Source organism: Rana temporaria, chromosome 1 (genome assembly GCF_905171775.1).
Source record: "Rana temporaria chromosome 1, aRanTem1.1, whole genome shotgun sequence".
NCBI lineage: Eukaryota > Metazoa > Chordata > Amphibia > Anura > Ranidae > Rana > Rana temporaria.
The window spans coordinates 73,265,389-73,286,974 of record NC_053489.1 but is presented as its reverse complement, the minus strand read 5'-3'; the positions used below and the strand labels follow the sequence as shown (position 1 = coordinate 73,286,974).

Below are 21,586 nucleotides of genomic sequence, written 5' to 3'. Positions count from 1 at the left end.
TACAGATGGTCGGATTATCCATCAAAACCCTTCCATCACACAACTGTTGTCGGAATATCCAATCATATGTATGGGCCTTAAGTGGGTTGAAGCAACAGCCGATTTTTGTGTGGCAATCGAATTTGAGTAATTGTGAATGTTGGAAATTTTTAGAAAAACAAACAATTTTCTAATCAATGACGGGAGAATCGTGCGAGAAATGTAATCGAAAAAGAAATGCGCATGTGCAAGAAAAGAAAATTCCCGGAAAGAAAAGAAGATTCCCAGCCACGGAAATTATTTTCTGTAGCAACAGAAGGTGAAATTGAAAGCTTGGTTGGTCGAATTTTGAAATCAATGGTGGCACCATCGGATCACAAAACGCACATCATTTCTGATTTTCAAAAGAAAATTATTTCGGAATTCAACCATGTATGGCCAGCCTTAGGCCCCATACACACGAGAGGATTTATCCGCAGATACGGTCCAGCGGACCGTATCCGCGGATAAATCCTCTCGAGGATTTCAGAAGATTTCTATGCGATGGCGTGTACACACCATCGCATTGAAATCCGCGCTGAAATCCTCTGGCAATGACGTGTCGCGCCGTCGCCGCTATTATGACGCGGCGACGGGCGCGACGCTGTCATATAAGGAATTCCACGCATGCGTCAAATCATTACGACGCGTGCGGGGAATCCCTTTGGACGGATGGATCCGGTAAGTCTGTACAGACGAGCGGATCCATCCGTTGGAATGGATTCCAGCAGATGGATTTGTTGTGCATGTCAGCAAATATCCGATCTGCTGGAATCCATCCCAGAGGAGATTTCTCCGCGGAAACAGATCCGCTGGCGTGTACACACCATAGGATCTATCCGCTGAAACCCATTTGCTGGGATTTATCTGCGGATGGATTCTATCGTGTGTATGGGGCCTTATGCTCAAATAGCAATATGAAGATTGTAGAGCAACAAAAAGTGCTGAATTCTGTGGGCCAGATCCACAAAGCGTTTATGCTGGCGTATCTATTGATACGCCGCATAACTTCTAGTTTGTTCTGGCGTATCATTGTTTTGTATCCACAAAACAAGATACGCCTAAAGCTGGGCTAGATCCGACTGGCGTACGTCTTAGTACGCCGTCGGATCTAAGGTGCATATTTACGCTGGCCGCTAGGTGGCGTTTTCGTCGATTTCCGCATCGAGTATGCAAATTAGCTAGATACGGCGATCCACGAACGTACGTCCGGCCGGCGCATTTTTTTACGTCATTTCCTTTTTTCGGCGTATAGTTACCCCTGCTATATGAGGCGTATCCTATGTTAAGTATGGACGTCGTTCCCGCGTCAAATTTTTAAATGTTTACGTTGTTTGCGTAAGTCGTTCGCAAATAGGGCTTTGCGTAGAATGATGTTCACGTCGTAAGCATTGGCTTGTTGCGTGTTAATTTCGAGCATGCGCACTGGGATACCCCCACGGACGGCGCATGCGCCGTTCAGAAAAAACGTAATTTACGTCGGGAAAAGACGTATTACCATAAAACACGCCCCCATCTCATCCATTTGAATTGCGCGCCCTGACGCCGGCACAGTTACACTACGCCGCCGTAACTTACGGTGCAAATTCTTTGAGAATACGGGAAATACGCTGTAAGTTACGGCGGCGTAGTGTAACTGAGATACACTACGCCGGCCGTAAAGAAGCGCCGCGCTTCGTGGATCTGGCCCTGTGTCTCTAGTGTGCACTTGGTGGAAGTAGCGCTCCCTGTACTAAGTGTCGGGTCATTGCAGCAGATGAGTCGCAACGAGAAAAGTTTTATGAAAACGTGAAACAATCAGAATTTATATTTTAAATTAGATAGCATAGTAGCTGATGGTCTTTATCATTGTTATTATTATTATTATTAATATTATTATACTCACTTGTTTGAATTTTTGAATTAGCCGGTCTGAATGTTGAAATAAAACAGATCTTTACAGTAATCTCACTATTTTTGTTTGTGAGAATTATTTTATCTGGGATAAATGATGCTTTTACAATCACATCTGCAATACCCAGTGACCTACAAAGGAAGAAAGATATATTTCACATTAATAAATTAATCAGCTCAGCTCCCACACCTGTACAGCCCCAACTGACCAGAGAATTATTTACATATTCATCTGTTTATGGGCCTATTTTGTCTGAGCAATAATTAAGTAATAACTTAAGATAATAAAATAATGCATACACGATTTATTAGAACAAACAAGGCTTCTTTATTTTTTTTATTTTTTTGTGATTTTGTCTTGTAAATAATTTTTTTTCTATGTAATTCAAAAGACAAAAAAAAAATTTAACACTGAAAAAAAGCACACTTTTTTCAACTAGATTACAGTTTTTCTTATAGGTAATAAGTATAGCTTGTATTTTATAGTTTGTCCCTTTTTTAAAATAACAATAAAATTATGTTTGCGGTGTAAAGCGTTGCAAATTTTTAAATTTTGCACTTTTTTTGAATGCAGCACTAAAGAAAATGAATGGAAAAGATGAACAAAAACAAAAGATTTAGACATTATTAATTAGATATCTGGACATAAAAATAATAATAATAGTAACAATTGGGAAAATAACAGTTATGGGGAGAAGGTCAATAAGGTCAATAATTAGGTGAATATGGGTGAATAATAAAGAAAATTAATGAACAAAACAATTAAAAACAAAACACATTTAAATAATAATGGTTAGAAAAATGGAAAGAAAAAAAAAAAGAAAATGAAAATTTAGGAGAAAGGGGGAAGAGTGAGTTAAAAAAGTTCATTTTTTTTTGTTTTGTTACAGAATCATACTTAGATTGTTGTAGATTTGCTGACTTTTATTCCATATTTAAAGTGAAAGCTTCAGTAGATGTTTACTTGGCTTTGGCGCAGTGGTAGGGTCCATTGAGTAGTAAGGGTAATTTTAGATCCTGTTGAGTATACCCAAGAATCATACTTGCATCTGTCCCATGTTGGCTCCAAAACCAAGCGATCTAACACCGCTGATTGCTCGGTTCTCAGTGCTCCATTTATGGGGTGAGAGCGGCTAGCCTAAGCTCTAAGCGGCTCTCTGAAAGGCTGAGCCAGGTGCCAGTCCAGGCTCCTGGGTGGATCCCGACCATATGGTCATGATTTTTTCCTCGTCTGGACAGGCTTTGTGACTTTTTCTGACAGCAGGCTTCAGCCCGCTGTCTGCTGAAAACGGGTCACAGGAGTGCAGAATGAACTGCACACCTGTGACCCACAGGAGAAGTACAGCCAAGCAAGCTTTGGTTGTACTTCTCCTTTAATTAGGGCTGGTTAAGGTAAACTAATGCTGCGTACACACGATCGGTTTGTCTGATGAAAGCGGTCTGATGGACAGTTTTTCATCAGACTAAACCGATCGTGTGTGGGCCCCATCGGTTAGTTATCCATTGGTTAAAAAATTAGGAACTTGTTTTAAAATTATCTGATGGATAAAAAACCTATAGAAAAAAAACGATCGTCTGTAGGCACGACCATCGGTTAAAAATCCACGCATGCTCAGAATCAAGTCGACACATGCTTGGAAGCATTGAACTTCATTTTTTCAGCACGTCGTTGTGTTTTACGTCACCGCGTTCTGACACGATAGTTTTTTTTAACTGATGGTGTGTAGGCACGACTGATCATCAGTCAGCTTCATCGGATAACTGATGGAAAATTCCATCAGACCGTTTTCATCGGATGGACCGTGTGTACAGGGCATAAGTGTCAATGAAGGATTAAGTAGGAACACATTTTATTTTAAAACACTTTTTTTTTTACTTGTTAGATTGCTTTAACTCACAATATTTGCAGATTGAAGTTCATGCCTTTGATTTGCAGATATATGAAGCAGAGTCAATATGTATATGTCACCAGCGCAAAAATAAAAAATAGTATTAAAGATACACAGGGGCCTGAAGTGGTTAAATATTCATGAGTATTAACTGGAGTGCAAACCACCCATTTACTGGTATAGAAGAGGTTCATGTTTTGCTAGCACTATCATGTCCTGGTTCTCTGTATGATATGTTGGCTTAATAATTCCAATTTAGTTATTTGATTTACTTACCAAAACTGTACTACTTTTCCAAAAGCACCAACAGACACATCAGTTATGGAATCTCCATTTAAATCAGTGTGTCCATCAACTGATCTTCCAAAAAACTGCAACTGTGTGTTAACTGAGGACCCAAGTATTTTCTAAAAGAAAGAAAAACATTTATCAATCAAATCAGTGCAATGTGTGCATATGTATACTTTACTTGGCTACGTTTCTTTCCTTAACAAACTGGGGGTCTCTGCATTTGAAACATGGAGGTTACCAATGATGTTTAATGACAGGTACCAGTGAAATAACCTCTAAACAATGCTGAAAAAGTTAACATTCAGCTTGTAACTTTTTAATTATTTTTTTGGTTTCCTGTTGTAATTGCAATAAATGACCAAGTGTATGTTTGTATCAGACTTACAAAGTGTTTTTTTTTTAAGATTGTTTGCTTTCAATCTTACTACAGCTTCTATAAATCATGTATCTGTCTGGAAAGGGTGGGCATAATCAAGCTCTCTTAAAGAGAGCTTATGATGGTCCTTTAGATTGAACTGGAAGATCACAGCGGTGGAAGTGGGCAGGAATGAATACATCGTAATTACCATAAGTTATGTCCCTTGTGTTGATTTTTATGTTTTTAATCTTAGCTTTAATTCTAGTTTTCCAACAATTGCAAAATCACTTGAATACCTATACTAATTTATCCAAAGCACTGCTAGACCCACTGTGGTCTTTATTGAAGGTGAGTGTTTGGGGCACACTTTTGGTGGATTTTGAATGGTCGAAGCAGGTGTGACCACAATGTTTAAAAGTTGATTTCTAGTATCAATCATTGCAATTTTTTTTGCACATGCATTTTAATGTTTGAGATTTAAATTTTGGACTATTATTTCACTAATTGGATTACAGTTATGGGGCCAGATTCACAAAGAGATACGACGGTGTATCTACAGATACACCATCGTATCTCTGACTTACACTGGTCCTATCTATGCGCCTGATTCATAGAATCAGATACGCATAGATAGGACTAAGATCTGACAGTGTTACACTGTGTTACACTGTCGGATCTTTTTTTCAATTTAAAAATGGCGCCGGGGGCGTTCCCGCTGATTTACGATAAATAATATGTAAATCAGCGAGATACGCAAATTCACGAACGTACGCGGACCCGATGCAGTCTTCTTACGACGTTTCCGTAGCGGCTTTCCCGTCGTATACTTACCCCTGCTTTTATCAGGCGCAGCCAATGTTAAGTATAACCGGCGTTCCCGCGTCGAATTTGAATTTTCTAACGTCGTTTGCGTACGCCGATTCACAAACACGCGCGTCGCAAGTCACGCTCACGTCGAAACCACTGACGTCCTAGTGACGTCAGTGGGAGCAATGCACGCCGGGAAATTCCCCGGACGGCTCATGCGCATTTAAATCAGCGTGGGAACGCACCTGATTTAAATAGTACACTCCCCCTAGCCGCGGAATTTGAATTCCGCCGGGGGATTTAGGATCCGCAGCCGCAAGTTTGGAGGTAAGTGGTTTGTGAATTAGCCACTTTCCTCTCAAACTTGCGGGAGCGGATCTTAAATCACGTAGATCGAGCGGATCTATAGATCCGCTGATCTACGTGAATCTGGCCCTTGGACTTTATCCTCCAATACATTTGTCACTTCATGTGTGTTATCCTATGCTATATGTGACAAACTTTTTACATTTTCACATTTTATTGTTACACAATTGTTTTTGAGTTAGTGCCTAATTTATTTATTTATATTCTATATAGTTTTAATGTGGGGACACAATTTTTTATTTTTTTTTCAAATACTTTATTTCAACCGCCAAGGGCGGGTCCAGATTCTCGTAACAATCATATATACACAATAACATAGCAAATACATCAAAATACTGAGTCAATAATCCCCCCGCCGGGGGACTTTTTCGGCAGGACACTGAGAAGCGGGGGGGGGGGGGTGTTGCTGCCAAAAATTACATTGAGAACCGGGATGGGGGTTGCTGCTGCCAAGAACTATCTCACCTCCTCTTCCCTCTGTTTTTTCTCCTCTCACCATCCGCATGACAGGGGGGAACTCCCGATATGAAAGTAAAAGTGTCCTCTTCTCTCAGCCGCAGTGCCGCCCCTGCACCCACTGCCGCCCCGAGGCCTGGCCTTGTTGGCCTTGTCTGGAATCCGGCCCTGCATGTACCCCTGAAGAGGGTACCATGCCGGTATTACAGCGAGCAGGGGGCCACCCCTATTCGCTGTATCTGGAATCTCCCTATTAATTTTCCATTTTATAAACAAAAACAAGCAGAACACAATTTTATGTCGTCTGTTGCTCCCTTATTTTTTTTATTATTCTTTCTTTTATTTAATGAATATTGTTGCCTTGTCTTCCAAAATCCCACATACTATTTGTAGGGAAAGGGCTTTTGGTTGTCTGTTTATGTTAAGAACTGGGTCCCAGTAGCTGCCCTTATCAGAATTTTGAAAGCCTGGAGATGACAAAAGAAAAAATGCTTGAATATGATCTAGAGGTGGAGAGGCAGGATTGACGTAAATTTGGGTCGTGTCTATGCAAATCGTTTAATCAACTTCACCTCTTTCAAAAAAATAAAAAAAAAACAGGTTGCCTTCTGATATCTGCATCTGCTCATATATTTTAAATTATATTATATAAATAAATGTATTTAAATTGAAACTTTCATAAGTGTCCATACTTGGGAATACTTAGTTCTAATTGTATTTTTCTTTCCATTGTAAATATAAACAGCACCACTGTCGTCATTTTCTAAAGGCGCTCCAACAATAACATCATTAAAACCATCCAAATCGATATCGGATAGTGCCGCTATGGCTGCTCCAAATCGAGCATTGTCCAGATTATCAGGACCTTCCAACTGTTCACGCTGATTTAAAATTCCCTAAAAAATAAAAAAAAGAGAGAGAAAAAAATGTCTGTTCATATCTCACTTAAACTTGTGGAATTACTTGACATTGTAATATTGAATAATATTGTATTTTACTAGGGTTTAAAAAATAATAATACAGGTTTTACCCCATTGATGGAAAATAGATACACTTGTCCTTGTTCTTTCTTGTTCTCATTCATGAACATGGGGGCTCCTACTAACAATACATCTGTGATAGAATCCTTGTCCACATCTACAGCACACAACACGCTGCCAAAATAGGAACCAATCTGCAAATAAATTTGGAAAAAATAAACATCATGGACTTCACAATCTCCCCGCTTTTACATTGATTATGCTGTAGAAAGGCAACAAACATCGATGCCCATACAAAATGTGAAGATTCTAGGGAGGTTGTCAGACCTGAAGACAAGGCAAAACTATGACAATGGTAGCACAAAGAGCAAAGTGTTAGGGATGAGGAGAAGGTTCGGAGTCATCTTCGGTTTAAAGGGAATATCAAGGTCCGGTGAGCCTCCAAACTGACAACCAAAATTATGCCCAAACGAATAATGCACTGCATAACCTTTGGACCAGGTCAAATGGGTCTCTGAGAGCCAATAGTCTCAAAGAATGGACCATTGGAGTCAGAAGAAAATCAGAGTTTTTCTTCTATCCCTTTAGTAGTCCTGACTATCACAGTGATTGTCAACTTCCCCAGCAGCTTATTAGGTATAAGATACGCATACTTACATTGGCCCAAGCTGGACCAATGTAACTACATCATAGGGATCATACCTGGAGTTCAACTTTGAAATAAGAAATCTCTATACCGTTTAAAAGCAATATCCTACCATTCTTCAACTATTGTTTATGGAACAGAAAGGCAGAGCAGCAATTCAGACAATCAAGACTTCCGGCTTGTTAATGAGCAATATGTAGGATTCCACAGGGTTCACGTACCTGTTCTCCTTTCTGTATCTGAAGGATCGTCACATTCCCCTTAGTATTAATGGTGTAAACTACAACCTGACCAGTGTAATTTGTTCTTGGGGCTCCAGCAACAAAGTTCACAGTGTTTCCTACATTGAGAACGGCAACAGAATATCCTGCAAAATAGATGTATGGAACAAACTCAGAAAGCAAATGACTTCACAGCATATGGTTTTCATAGGACATACCAAGACAGTCATTAAAATCAGATGTAGGTTTTTTTCCCAAGACGCAAGCTTCCTATGAAGAAATGCTGACAGGAGTGTATAATGTTACTGAATCCAAAACCTGAAGCTTTCAGTAACGCAGGGGGTAGCAACATATATGACAACCTTATCTCCTCAAACAATTTACGTATCCACTTTTTTTCCTGTCTAAAATGCTGGCCTGGTATTTAATAACATCCATAATGTGGCCTTGGAACTTTTTGCTTGGAGTTTTATAGCAGAACTCCAGCTGTGTCTATGTTTCCTTCCACTGCCCAACTAGAAGCCTATACACTAGGGTGATGGCCAAACTGCCATTTGTTGTAATATTAATATTTATGTGTAGGTATGTATTGCACAATATATTGTATTGCATTACCATATTGACCAGGAATTCAGTTGAACTGTCCAAGCCAGCTGAATTCTAACATATCAAAGGGACAGCTGAAGAGGACCCTTTGATGTGTTAATCTTATGCAAGACTACCTAGAAAGTATTTTATTGATGGTAATTAGACTTGAGGTGGTATTCATTCAGGTAAACATTTGGTTGACCTGGAAGAACCCCTTCCTCCAGTGTGAGACCAGTATTTGAGACATTCAAGCTGGCATTCAGTCAGTCTTGTCACTCTGTATGAATATGGCACAGGTCTGGGAAAAGATGAGACTTTGAATTACTCTGTTGGATTTGTATCATCTGTGGAATTTGCACTTTGTTCTGTATTGGAAATCAAATAAATTCTCTGAAGAGCCTGGGGTATTGCTGCGGGACATAACTTATAGTCATCATACTAATACCTAAATATCAATTATCTAACCGGACTCCAAAATATATATGACTTCACTACATTGGTACACTATACATTTATATCACTTCACGATTCAGGGACACACTTACCTTCCCCAAAATTTGTATTTGTCAGGTGAATGTACCACTTACCACCAGATGCAGTGCCGCTTGCCACCTATAGCCTGCCACAAAATGCAGTGCAGCTGTCACACCCTGTGCATGAGCCACGTGTATTGAAGGAAAGGAGTGGAGCCACTATCTAGAGAGTGAAGATCACACCAGTCCCTGCTGCTTGCCGCTTGGTGCCGGAGAAGGAGGGGTGGGTGGGGACAGCCGTGCTGCACTAGGCGCAGGCCTCGCTCCCGGGCTCACTGTTGAAGAGCAAATTATCACTTGTTGCAAGATACCAGGCAGCGCTGGCCCTAGCAACCAGTTCCGGAAATGTAGTTATTAGTTAGTAGGGGGTGGCTGTGTCCTCTGATTCATTCTGGGACATTGTATTGTCCCGGAATGAAGGTGCCCGGGACAGACATGTCAATTGCGGGCAAACCGGGACACGTGGGCACCCTACTATACCCCCACCACCACCTTCCTTTCCCCAACACCTTCCCTTGATCCTTTCCTCTTTTTTTTAAATAAAAATTACCATTAACATACCTTTTTCTCTACAGTCTTCAAACCAGCCCTGTGGTGTCATGGGTCCTTCCTCTTCTTTCTTGGCGGTAGCAGGGGTGGACCTTTCTCCTGGACTCCGCAAAACTCATATATATTGACGTGTAAGTGCTCATCAGTCCTAGAGTACCCCCCCATGGTGTGTCGCAGACAGGCTTGGTTTACAGGAAATTTGTACAATTATACTGGCTATCATTCAGCCAGAAATGGACTGGTGGCAGTGCTGTAGTATGGAGTTATACTTTAATGAGGACAAGCCTTCTAAATGGGACATATATTCTAAATGTAGCTACGTGTTACCACCTTAATTAGACCATATAGATGCAAATGTGTGTTATATTGCAAAACAACTTAACTGGATTTCTCTCAGATGTGTACGGGGGCAGCGATTCTCTCCAGTGGATTCTTCATATTAATATATGAGTACCATACAAGCTGTTGGTTGACAAGCAGACCAGCTGCAAAGCCAATGTGTCAGACTGGTATATCTAAAGACAAGTGTGGGGGGAACAGTGGGGAGGGTCCAGTTGGTGTTCAAGATCTGCCCATTCCATCCTAACAGAAATATATTTTGGAAAGCATTTTGGTTTAAATAGCTACTCCAGAAATAAATAAATCAGAGACCTAATAGTCTCCAGGAAATACCGTACCATCTGAGTTAGAAAGTCTTCTTTATCTAGATGTATGTTAGAGTTTTATGATACATGGACATTTTAATTCAGCATACTTCTAAATATTTTTTTTTGAGCAGGAATGGTGCCTTGAGTCGCATGTGCCTAATGCCCCGTACACACAATCGGAAATTCCGTCAGCAAAAGTCCGATGTGAGCTTTTAAATGGAAATTCCGACCGTGTGTATGCTCCATCAGACTTTTGCTGTCGGAATTCCCGCCAACAAAAGATTGTACGCAGCATTACTTCACAGTCTGAGGACTACACAAACCAATAACCAGTGATAAAGATATTTTATGAACCTCAAACTTACCTAGATAAGAACTTTGGTTTCGGTCATAAAGAACCTTTTCAAATGCGTTGTGGGGGAAAATAGAAAACTGGTTTGAATTTTGGTGCACAACAGTGCCACTCCAGTCATAAGCACCAACAGCTCCCAACACCAGTGATTTCTGCAGGGCATAATAATGTATTAAGATTATGATATAATCAAACCAACAGTTATTTACCTACAGGTACGTTTCATGTGTTAATACTAGTTTGTTTATCAGGACCATGATTAAGCATAGGCAGAAAGGGCACCTGTCTTGGGTGCAACTTCTTTTGAAATAGCATACCAGGCCTCCAACCTCTTCAAGTTGGAGGCACGCTTAGGACTAATACACGAGTTCAGCAAACAGGAAGAAGGAAAGCACATTTACAAAATGGGACCAGTTCCACTTTTCAACAATTTGTAGTGTTTAGAGACCCATCTTTATAGCAGACATTCAGACAGGCCTGAGGAAGGAGTACTGCACCATCAAGACCATCAATTTGAGGGGGAGGTGGGGGGTAGGACCTCTTTTGGTCCCAAAATTTTTGCCTTTTTTCTTCTAAGAAAGGGCACCTGAAAAAAGATGACTTTCTATAATTTCCATAATAAGATGGCTTTCAGTATTTTCTATATACAGTGCCTTGAAAAAGTATTCATACCCCTTGAAAGTTTCCACATTTTGTCATGTTACAGCCAAAAACGTAAATGTATTTTATTGGGATTTTACGTGATAAACCAACACAAAGTGGCACACATTTGTGAAGTAGAAAGAAAATGATAAATGGTTTTCCACATTTTCTACAAATAATTACTGTAATTTTTCACACCATAAGATGCCAGTGAGCCTGAAGTGACAACGCCACCTACAGGCAACAAGGGAAAAATAGTACCAGGCAGTACCAAAGCTAAAGCAGAGGAAAATTTGTACACAATTCAACAGGTCTGGGCCCAACTATTGGCTCAGACATCCCCTAAATTTGAAATAGCGCTCCCATCTTTGGGAGCAGGGTGCTACATATATATCTTTTGTGGCCCCCGAATCCCCGCTCAGGACTAAGGATGACGGTTGTGTTATTTGTATATACCATATTTTTCTGCGTATAACACCTTCACTTTAAGAGGAAAGTTTCAGGAAAAAAATAAAATTTTAAATAAAGAACTGTGAAGCAAACTAAGGGTCAGTACCCATAAATGCAGCCTAATCAGTGCCCATCTGCAGCCTCACCATTGCCATGAATGCAGCCACACCATTGACATGAATGCAGCCTCACAAGTGCCATGATTGCAGCCTCACAAGTGCCATGAATGCAGTTTCACCATTGCCATGAATGCAGCCTCATAAGTGCCACGAATGCAGCCTCACCATTGCCATGAATGCAGCTTTGCCATTGACATGACAGCAACCTCACAAGTGCCATGAATGCAGCCTCACCATTGCCATCAGTGCAGCCTGATCTATGCCCACCTGCAGCCTCAGAGGGGACAGGGAGGGGGTGAGACCATCACCAACAGATTACATACGTGAGAATCTCCTGTTTACTCGGCAGCCTCTTTAATACAAAGTCCTGCCTCCTATGATAGAACCATCATCCAATGCCAGCCCAGGAGACTTCCTATTACAGATGCCGCCAAGTAAACAAGAGATTCTCCTGTATGTAATCTGACCGCACTCATCCCGTCCCCTCCCTGTCCCCTTCAAGGAACGATAAATACGGCATATTTCTTTTGTGGCCCCCCAATGATTTGTGCGGCGCTCCAGCATTCATTGGGGTCCACAAAAGATATATATCCAAATTACCAGTGGGGCCATATAAAAACCAGAACATGGGCTGGACTTTGGACATGCCTGGCTTAGGTACACCAAATATTCACAGTGAAAAATTAAGCTTCTATGGGCCAAATCCACAAAAGGGATACGACGGCGTAATTGCTGTAACGCCGTCGTATCCCTGTTCCTAACTATGGAACTGATCCACAGAATCAGTTTTCCATAGTTAGGCAGAAGATCCGGCCTGTGTAAGGGACTTACACTGCCGGATCTTAGGATGCAGTACCGCATCCACCGCTGGGGGCATTTCGTGTCGAAATGCCGCCTCGGGTATGCAAATTAGCACTTACGGAGATCCACAAAGCTTTTCAGCTTCGTTTTTTCTCCGTTAGTTTTAGTTTGCATACGCAAAATTAGGGCTGCTTTTACATGGTGTAAAGTTAGTACACCATGTAAAAGCAGACCCTTCTGTCCAGCGACGTGATTTTTTTTAAATTTTGAATTTTGTTTTTCCCGCCGTATCTTTTTTTTTTCCCGATGCAACTTTATTGACCCGTCGCAATCCACAAAGCTCGGCGTAACGTAATTTCGCGCTATGCACGTCGGGAAAATGACGTCGCAAGCATGCGCAGTACGGCCGGCGCGGGAGCGCGCCTAATTTAAATGGGAATCGCCCCCATTTGAATAGGAACGCCTTGCGACGGCGGAATTTAAGTTACACAGCCCAAAATTTCTAGGTAAGTGCTTTGTGGATCGGGCAGTGTAACTTAAGGCAGTGTAACTTAAATGGGAAAAATTAAGTTAGGCACGATCTTTGTGGATTTGGCCCTATGTTCCTTTCATTTGCCAAGCCCAATTTTTTTTGACAAAAAACCTGGAAGCTGATTGGTTTATATGCAGAGCTGCACCAGATTTTGCACTCTCCAGTTTTAGTAAGTCAACCCCTAATGCCCCGTACACACGGTCCGAATATCGCATGACAGATCGTACGACTTTTTTTGCTTAATAGTCGGAAGTAGAAATTAAATAGGTTATTAAAGTCACAAAAATTCTCATACGACAGAAAAAAAAAAATCGGAAGTGTTGTCACGTGTTGTAATGTGTATTGTATTTTTGGACGACAACTGTACTCACTAAATGAAAATCGTATGAGGAAAATTTTCGTGCATGTCCGATAAAATAATATTGGATGAACTGTCATGATCGGCTCTCGAAAGCTCTGTACTAACGATCCGATTATCGTAAGATTCGTCCTTGGACGACATTTTTCGTACGATATTCGGATTGTGTGTACGGCCCATTAGACTGGATCCAGACCTTTACGTTTCATTAACATGCATATAAACCCTCATTCTAATGTCCATTACAACAAATTTTATGTGTATTGGGTGATTCATATTCATTCCGAATGGCACATTTACAAATATACAGTAGACCTTACAGCACCTGTGCTTTGTGCGTTGTTGTGTACTGTATTGTGAAATATAATGTGTATTTTTTGTATGTTTATGTCCTTTAAGAGCCTAGTAACACACCTCGGCACACAAAAACACGTGTGTAGATATGCATGCAATAAAGCTAAATTCCCAGCAAATATAAAAGACAAAAATTTAAAGTGGTTGTAAAGGTAGAAGGTTTTTTACCCTAATGCACTCTCTGCATCAAGGTAAAAAATCTTCTGTGCTCAGCTCCCCCCAGCCCAGCCTGAATACTTACCTGAGCCTAACTCGACCACACACTGTACCTGAGAACAGCAGCTCTCTCCTCACTGGACATGGAGATACCCTGTGAGGAGGGAGTGGGGCAGAGCTGGGCTCTGTGTGTCAACAGACACACAGAGCCTGTCTCAGGATCAACTCAACACGAGCAAGTGGCTTGCTATGGGGGCACTTGGAAGGAGGGAGGGGCCAGAAGAGCCCACTGGGGACCCCAGAAAAGGAGGATGAAAACCATTACACAGAGAAGGTAAGTGTGACATGTTTGTTATTAACCACTTGCTGACCAGCCGCCATCATTATACTGCGGCAGGTCAGGTCATTCCCGCAAATCGCAGTAGGTGTACGTCGGCACTTATAAGGGTAATAGCAGTCGCGCGCATGACCACTGCATGGTGGGGAACCCGATGCCTGTGGCTCGCGGCCGCAATGTCCGCCTTCTAACTGTGACGAGGGCCATAACGGGGATCTGTGTATGTAAACAGACTGACCCCAGTTATGACAGGGGAGGAGAGAGAGATCTGCTGTTCCTAGTGATAAGGAACAGCGATATGTGTCCTCATTTAGGCAATCCTATCGCCCCACAGTTAGAAACACACATGAGGGAACACATTTAACCCTTTGGTCGCCCCCTAGTGTTAACCCCTTCCCTGCCAGTGACATTTACACAGTAATCAGTGCATTTTTTATAGCACTGATTGCTGTATAAATGTCAATGGTCCCAAAAAAAGTGTCAAGTGTGTCCGATCTGTCCGCAACAATGTCGCAGTCCCGATAAAAATTGCAGATCGCCGCCATTACTAGTAAAAAAAAATAAAAAATATATAAAAATGCCATAAATCTATCCCCTATTTTGTAGACGTTATAACTTTTGCGCAAACCAATCAATATGCGCTTATTGCGATTTTTTTTTTTTTACCAGAATTATGTAGAATATATATCTAAACTGATGTAGAAATTTCTTTTACATTTTTTGGGGGATATTTATTTTAGCAAAAAGTTAATATTCATTTATTTTCAAAATTGTTGCTCTTTTTTAGTTGATAGCGCAAAAAAATAAAAAACTGCAGATGTGATCAAATACCACCAAAAAAAAGCTCTAGGGAAAAAAAGATGTAAATTTTGTTTGGGTACAGCGTCGCACGACCACGCAATTGTTAGTTTAAGCGACGCAGTGCTGTATCGCAAATAATGGCCCGGTCATTAAGGGGGAAAATCTTCCGGTCTGTAAGTGGTTAAAGTAAAAATACTTTTACAAATACTTGAATGTAGCTTTGTAGGCAATAATAGATCATTAAATGTATTTTAAATGCAATGCAAGCAGTGTATGTTACCTGAATTTGAAACTTATGCAACCCCGATATAGCAGTTGAGTTACAGTGCTCATGTGCCAACAAGGGCCATGCTGATAGTAGAAAAGAACAGTGGGCCAGATTCACAGAAGAGATACGACGGCGTATCTCCTGATACGCCGTCGTATCTCTGTGATCCGCCCATCCTAACTATGCGGCTGATTCATAGAATAAGTTACGCATAGATAGCCAAAAGATCCGACAGGTGTAATTGACTTACACTGTCGGATCTTAAGGATGCAATTCTAGGCCGGCCGCTAGGTGGTGAGGCGTAGAATATGCAAATGACTAGTTACGGCGAATCCCGAACGTCCGCGCTGCCCGTCGATCTAACTTTACGTTGTTTACGTCGAGTTACGCCGCGTAAAATTAGGGCTGAGCCCTAGGTGTTCTAAGCCATGTTAAGTATGGCCATCGTTCCCACTTCGAAATTTAAAAAATCACGTTGTTTGCGTAAGTCGTCCGTGAATGGCGCTGGACGCCATTTACGTTAACGTCTAAACAAAAGCGCAATGCACGTCCGGTAATTTTCCCGACGGAGCATGCGCAGTACGTTCGGCACGGGAACGAGCCTAATTTAAATGGTGCCCGCCCCATTTGAATTAGGCGGGCTTGCGCCGATCGGATTTACGTTACACCGCCGCAAGTTTACAGGTAAGAGTTTTGAGAATCAGGCACTTACGCTGTAAACCTGCGGCGGTGTAACGTAAATCAGATACGTTACGCTGCCGTGGAGCAACGTAATTCTATGTGAATCTGGCCCAGAGTGACAGAGAGATGAGCTGATCATCAATTTACTATGTTTCCTTTCATCACAGGCTGGAGGCAGGGCTGGACTGGGACAAAAATTTGGCCCTGGACTTCATCCAGACCGGCCCACTCAAATTCAATAAAATGCTGCCCCCACCCCCCCGAAAAATCACGCCCACCAAAAGGCCCCTACATCCATTATTGTATATCATGAGAGGGTGAGAAAGAGAGAGAGAGAGAGAGAGAGAGAGAGAGGGGGGTGAGTGTAAGAAAAAGAGAGTGAGTGTAAAAGAGAGGAGGTGAGTGTAGGACCCCTTTTTACACTGAGGCGTTTTTTAGGCGCTTTTGGGCTAAAGATAGCACCTGTAAAGCGACTGAAAAGCGCTTCCGCTGCAGTCCCAGTGTGAAAGCCTGAGTGCTTTCACACAGGGGCGCTGCCAGGGCATTACAAAAAGTCCTCCAAGCAGCATCTCTGTTTTAAAAAAACGGCCCACTGAGCCATCGGCCCACCGGGAAACTCCCTGTAGTCCCTATGGCCAGTCCATCCCTGGCTGGAGGAAACTTGTAGGAGTTGTTTAAATGCAGCACAGAAATATCATATTTCCCGTCCTGTCAGACAGGGCTGTGTAGGATAGCAGAACTGTGTAAATCCCAGAACTGGATAGTGGGGAATATAAATCCTTTTGTGGGTAAAACATTTCCCATATACTGTATATTTTACATCTGTGTAATAATAGGCTGTTTGCCTGAGCTTTTGCACACACACATGATCAGGCCTGTTACTAGTATCACACTTTAATATTTATTTTACCGTGTTCTTTGAGTATTGGGCACTGAAGCCTACTTGTGACATTTCCATCTGGAAGGTTTCACCTCCTTGTGTGGTTCCTAAAATTGCAAATTAATGTATAAATAATTAATTGTGATTTGTCCAATGTTCTTTGAACACATGTCTATGTGAAAAATACAAATAACATCAATATTCTTCTACATATACTATGTTTATTTATATCATCTTTCCATTGCCCTAATGGATCCCTTTCTCTTTAGTACTGCTTTGATTGCCCCCCCTGTTCTTGCCCTTTAGTAGTGCCCTAATTAGGCCCACTGTTTTTTCCCTCAGAATTGCCCTAAGGCCCCGTACACACAAGAGGATCGATCCACTGAAATTGATCCTCAGATCGGTTTCAGCGGATAGATCCGCTGGTGTGTACGATCCAGCAGATATTTATCCGCGGATATATTTCGGGCCGACCGATTTCCAGCAGATAAAAATGTCTTAGCATGCTAAGAAATCTATCCGCTGGAATCGGCTCCAGCGGATCGATCCGGTGGTCTGTACAGACTCACCGGATCGATCCGTCCTAACCCATCCCTCGCATGCGTCGTAATGATTCGACGCATGCGTGGAATTCCTTATATGACAGCGTCGCGCACGTCACCGCGTCATCATCGCGGCGACGGCGCGACACGTCATCGCGATGGGAATTCGGCGCGGATTTCGATCCGATGGTGTGTACACTCCATCGGATCAAAATCCTCAGAGGATTTATCTGCGGAAACGGTCCGGAGGACCGTATCCGCGGATAAATCCTATCGTGTGTACTAGGCATAAGAGTACCTTGCCCTTTAGTACTGCCCTGATGCAGAGCCAGTGCTTGACTATTTTGCACCCTAGGCAAGACTAACACCAACCCTCTCTGCCACCCGCCCGGCCAGGGGCCCTTGCCTAGGGTGTGGGTGACTACAACAGGTTCAGAGCAGACTCACCGGGGCAGAAGCATTTCTCCTGCGTCCAGAGACTTGAGACTTGCTGTGTCCAGAGACTTAAGACATTAGACTTTCCCAGCTATCCATGTGCCCACCTTCTCTGCCTCCCCAGCTGTCTTTGTGCCCGCCTGCTCCACCTCCCCAGCTGTCCTCGTGCCCGCCTCCCCAACTACCCTTGTGCCTGCCTCCTCTGCCTCCCCAGCTGTCCTCATGCCCACCTCCTCTGCTTCCCCAGCTGTCCTTGTGCCTGCCTCCTCCGCCTCCCCAGCTGTCCTTGTGCCCACCTCCTCTTCCTCCCCAGCTGTCTTCGTGCCCGCCTGCTCCTCCTCCCCAGCTGTCCTTGTGCCCACCTCCCCAAATACCCTTGTGTCCGCCTCCCCAACTACCCTTGTGCCCGCCTCCTCTGCCTCCCCAGCTGTCCTCATGCCCGCCTCCTCTGCCTCCCCAGCTGTCCTTGTGCCTGCCTCCTCCGCCTCCCCAGCTGTCCTCGTGTCCGCTTCCCCAGCTGTTGCCCTCCTCACAGGCTGAGCTGCTGCTGACCTCCTCTGCAGCAGTCGTGACAGATGTCCTCCATGGCTGCTGATTTCTCTGGAGAGTCAGTCACCGCCACAGCCCTGTGTAGGGTGGCATTCTTAAGCCCCTCATGTTCCCTGGCCAGGCGGGAAGTCAGCGGCCGTGGCTGTGCCCCCTAGGCAGCAGTGCACCCAATGTGGCTGCTTAGTTTGCCTAGCAGGAGCGCAGGCCCTGCCCTGATGGGTTCCATTAACTTCCCCTTTATTAATGGACCTCTTTTCCCTGTCCACTAGTACTCCTGTTGAGTCCCTGTTTTCCTGAAGAGTTCCTGTGAAATAGAAAACTGCTCTTATTTCTTTTTAATGAGAAGTTTATAGGTACTTACAGTATCCCACAAAAGTGAGTACACCCCTCACATGTTTGTAAATATTTTATTATATCTTTTCATGTGACAACACTGAAGAAATTACAGCTTGTAAATTTGCTGTCCCCTCAAAATAACTCAACACACAGCCATTAATGTCTAAACCACTGGCAACAAAAGTGAGTAAACCCCAAAGTAAAAATGTCCAAATTGGGCCCAAAGTGTCAATATTTTGTGTGGCCACCATTATTTGGCAGCACTGCCTCAATCCTCTTGGGCATGGAGTTTACCAGAGCTTCAAAGGTTTTCCACTGGGGTCCTCTTCCACTTCCACTGGATGTTGGAGATCTTGCGCTCTTCCACTTTCCGTTTGAGGATGCCCCACAGATGCTCAATAGGGTTTATCTCTGAAAACATGCTTGGCCAGTCAATCTGCTTTACCCTCAGCTTCTTTAGCAAGGCAGTGGTCATCTTAGAGGTGTGTTTGGGGTCATTATGTTGGAATGCTGCCCTGCGGCCCAGTCTCCAAAGGGAGGGCATCATGCTCTGCTATAGTATGTCACAGTACATGTTGGCATTCATGGTTCCCTCAATTAACTGTAGCTCCCCAGTGCTGGCAGCACTCATGCAGCCCCAGACCATGACACTCCCACCACCATGCTTGACTGTAGGCAAGACACACTTGTCTTTGTACTCCTCATCTGGTTACCGCCACACACGCTTTACACCATCTGAACCAAATAAGTTTACCTTGTTTTCATCAGACCACAGGACATGGTTTCATTAATCCATGTCTTTAGTCTGCTTGTCTCCAGCAAACTGTTTGCAGACTTTCTTGTGCATCATCTTTGGAAGAGGCTTCCTTATGACACAGCCATGCAGACCAATTTTATGCAGTGTGCGGCGTATGGTCTGAGCACTGACAGGCTGACCCCCCCCCACCCCTTCAATCTCTGCAGCAATACTGGCAGCACTCATACATCTTTTTCCAAAGATAACCTCTGGATCTGATGCTGAGCATGTACTCTCAACTTCTTTGGTTGACCATGGCGAGGCCTGTTCTGAGTGGAACCTGTTCTTTTAAACTGCTGTATGGTCTTGGCCACCGTGCTGCAGCTCAATTTCAGGGTATCGGCAACCTTCTTATTGCCTATGCCATCTTTATGTAGAGCAACAATTTTTTTTCTAGATCATCAGAGAGTTCTTTGCCATGAGGTGCCATGTTAAACTTCCAGTGACCAGTATTAGAGAGTGAGAGCGATAACACCAACTTTAACACACCTGCTCCGCATTCACACCTGAGATCTTGTTACACTAACAAGTCACATGACACTGGGGAGGGAAATGGCTAATTGGGCCCAATTTGGACATTTTGACAAAAACTTTTGTTGCCACCAGTTTAGACATTAATGGCTGTGTGTTGAGTTATTTTGAAGAGACAGCAAGTTTACACTGTTATACAAGCTATACACTCACTACTTTACAGTGTTGCAAAGTGTAATTTCTTCAGTGTTGTCACATGAAAAGATATAATAAAATATCTACAAAAATGTTGGGGGTGTACTCACTTTTGTGAGATACTGTATATAGCACCGACAATTTATGCAGCGCTTTATATATTTTGTATATTTACATCAGGCCCCCTCTTCAAGGAGCTTACAATCAATCATACATACACATACTAGGACCAGTTTAGACAGGAGCCAATTAACCGACCAGCATGTTTTTAGAGGGTGGGAGGAAACCAGAGTACCTGAAGGAAACCCATGCAGACACAAGGAGAACATGCAAACGCCAGGCAGGTTGTGTAGTGGTTGGAATTAGAACCAGCTACCCTAATGCTGCCAGGCAGAAGGCACTTAGGGGTAGATTCACGTACGGGCGCCTAAAATTAGGACGGCCTAGCCTACTCTTTTTAGGCTACACCGCCTTAAATTATTTAGGTTAAAAGTGATTCTCAAACCACTTACCTTCAAATTTTAGGTCGGTGTAGCCTAAAACGAGCAGGCGTAAGCGCGCCTAATTCAAATGACTGGGAGGAGGGCGTGTATTATTGAAATGAGGCTTGACCTCACGTTTTTTGACGTTTTTTACACTGCGCATGCGCCGGACGATTACATTTCCCAGTGCGCATTGCCGCTAAGTAGGCCGTACGGGCCTATTGATTTCAACGCGTACGTAAACGACGTAAATCCCGATTTGCGGACGACTTGCGCAAACGACGAAAAAAATTTGAACCTCGCGGCGGGAATGGCGGCCATACTTAACATTGTTATTCCACCTCATAGGTGGAATAACTTTAGGCGACCTATCGCGTACGGAAACGACGTAACTCGACGATGTAGGCCCGGCGTACGCTCGTAAATCGTCGGGAATCGGCGTAGCCCCTCATTTACATAATCTAGGCCGGCCGCAATGGCAGCGCCATCTAGCGGGCAAAAGAAACATTGCAGCCTAAGATAGAATGGCGCAAGCCAGCCTATCTTAGGTATGTTTAAGTGTATCTCTTTTTGAGAATACACTTAAACATAGGCCGGCTTAGATTCAGAGTTAGGTCGGCTTATCTGTAGATAAGCCGGCCTAACTCTTTGTGAATCTACCTATTAGTCACTGTGCTATCAATAGATACAATTTCAACCCTTAAAACAAAGAAGTTACCCAAATCTACATGCCAATTTTTCTTTAAAAAATCCTCTCAGATGATGCCCTCAGATGTAATACATTTACATTTTCATTGTTAATAAAAA

The 21,586-nt window shown here is 43.0% G+C and overlaps 1 protein-coding gene across 1 annotated transcript in view; it reads right to left on the bottom strand.

The window, feature by feature from the left end:
• Positions 1 to 21,586, bottom strand: part of ITGA2 (integrin subunit alpha 2) — a 232,354-nt gene that overhangs the window by 71,076 nt on the left and 139,692 nt on the right. Inside the window, exons 10-16 of the mRNA XM_040339318.1 lie at positions 17,004 to 17,080; positions 10,608 to 10,746; positions 7,926 to 8,071; positions 7,109 to 7,252; positions 6,771 to 6,974; positions 4,077 to 4,207; positions 1,904 to 2,043 (exon numbers count right to left, since the gene is read on the bottom strand). Coding sequence (XP_040195252.1) covers positions 1,904 to 2,043; positions 4,077 to 4,207; positions 6,771 to 6,974; positions 7,109 to 7,252; positions 7,926 to 8,071; positions 10,608 to 10,746; positions 17,004 to 17,080 — 981 coding nt within the window. The remainder of the gene's footprint in view (positions 1 to 1,903; positions 2,044 to 4,076; positions 4,208 to 6,770; positions 6,975 to 7,108; positions 7,253 to 7,925; positions 8,072 to 10,607; positions 10,747 to 17,003; positions 17,081 to 21,586) is intronic.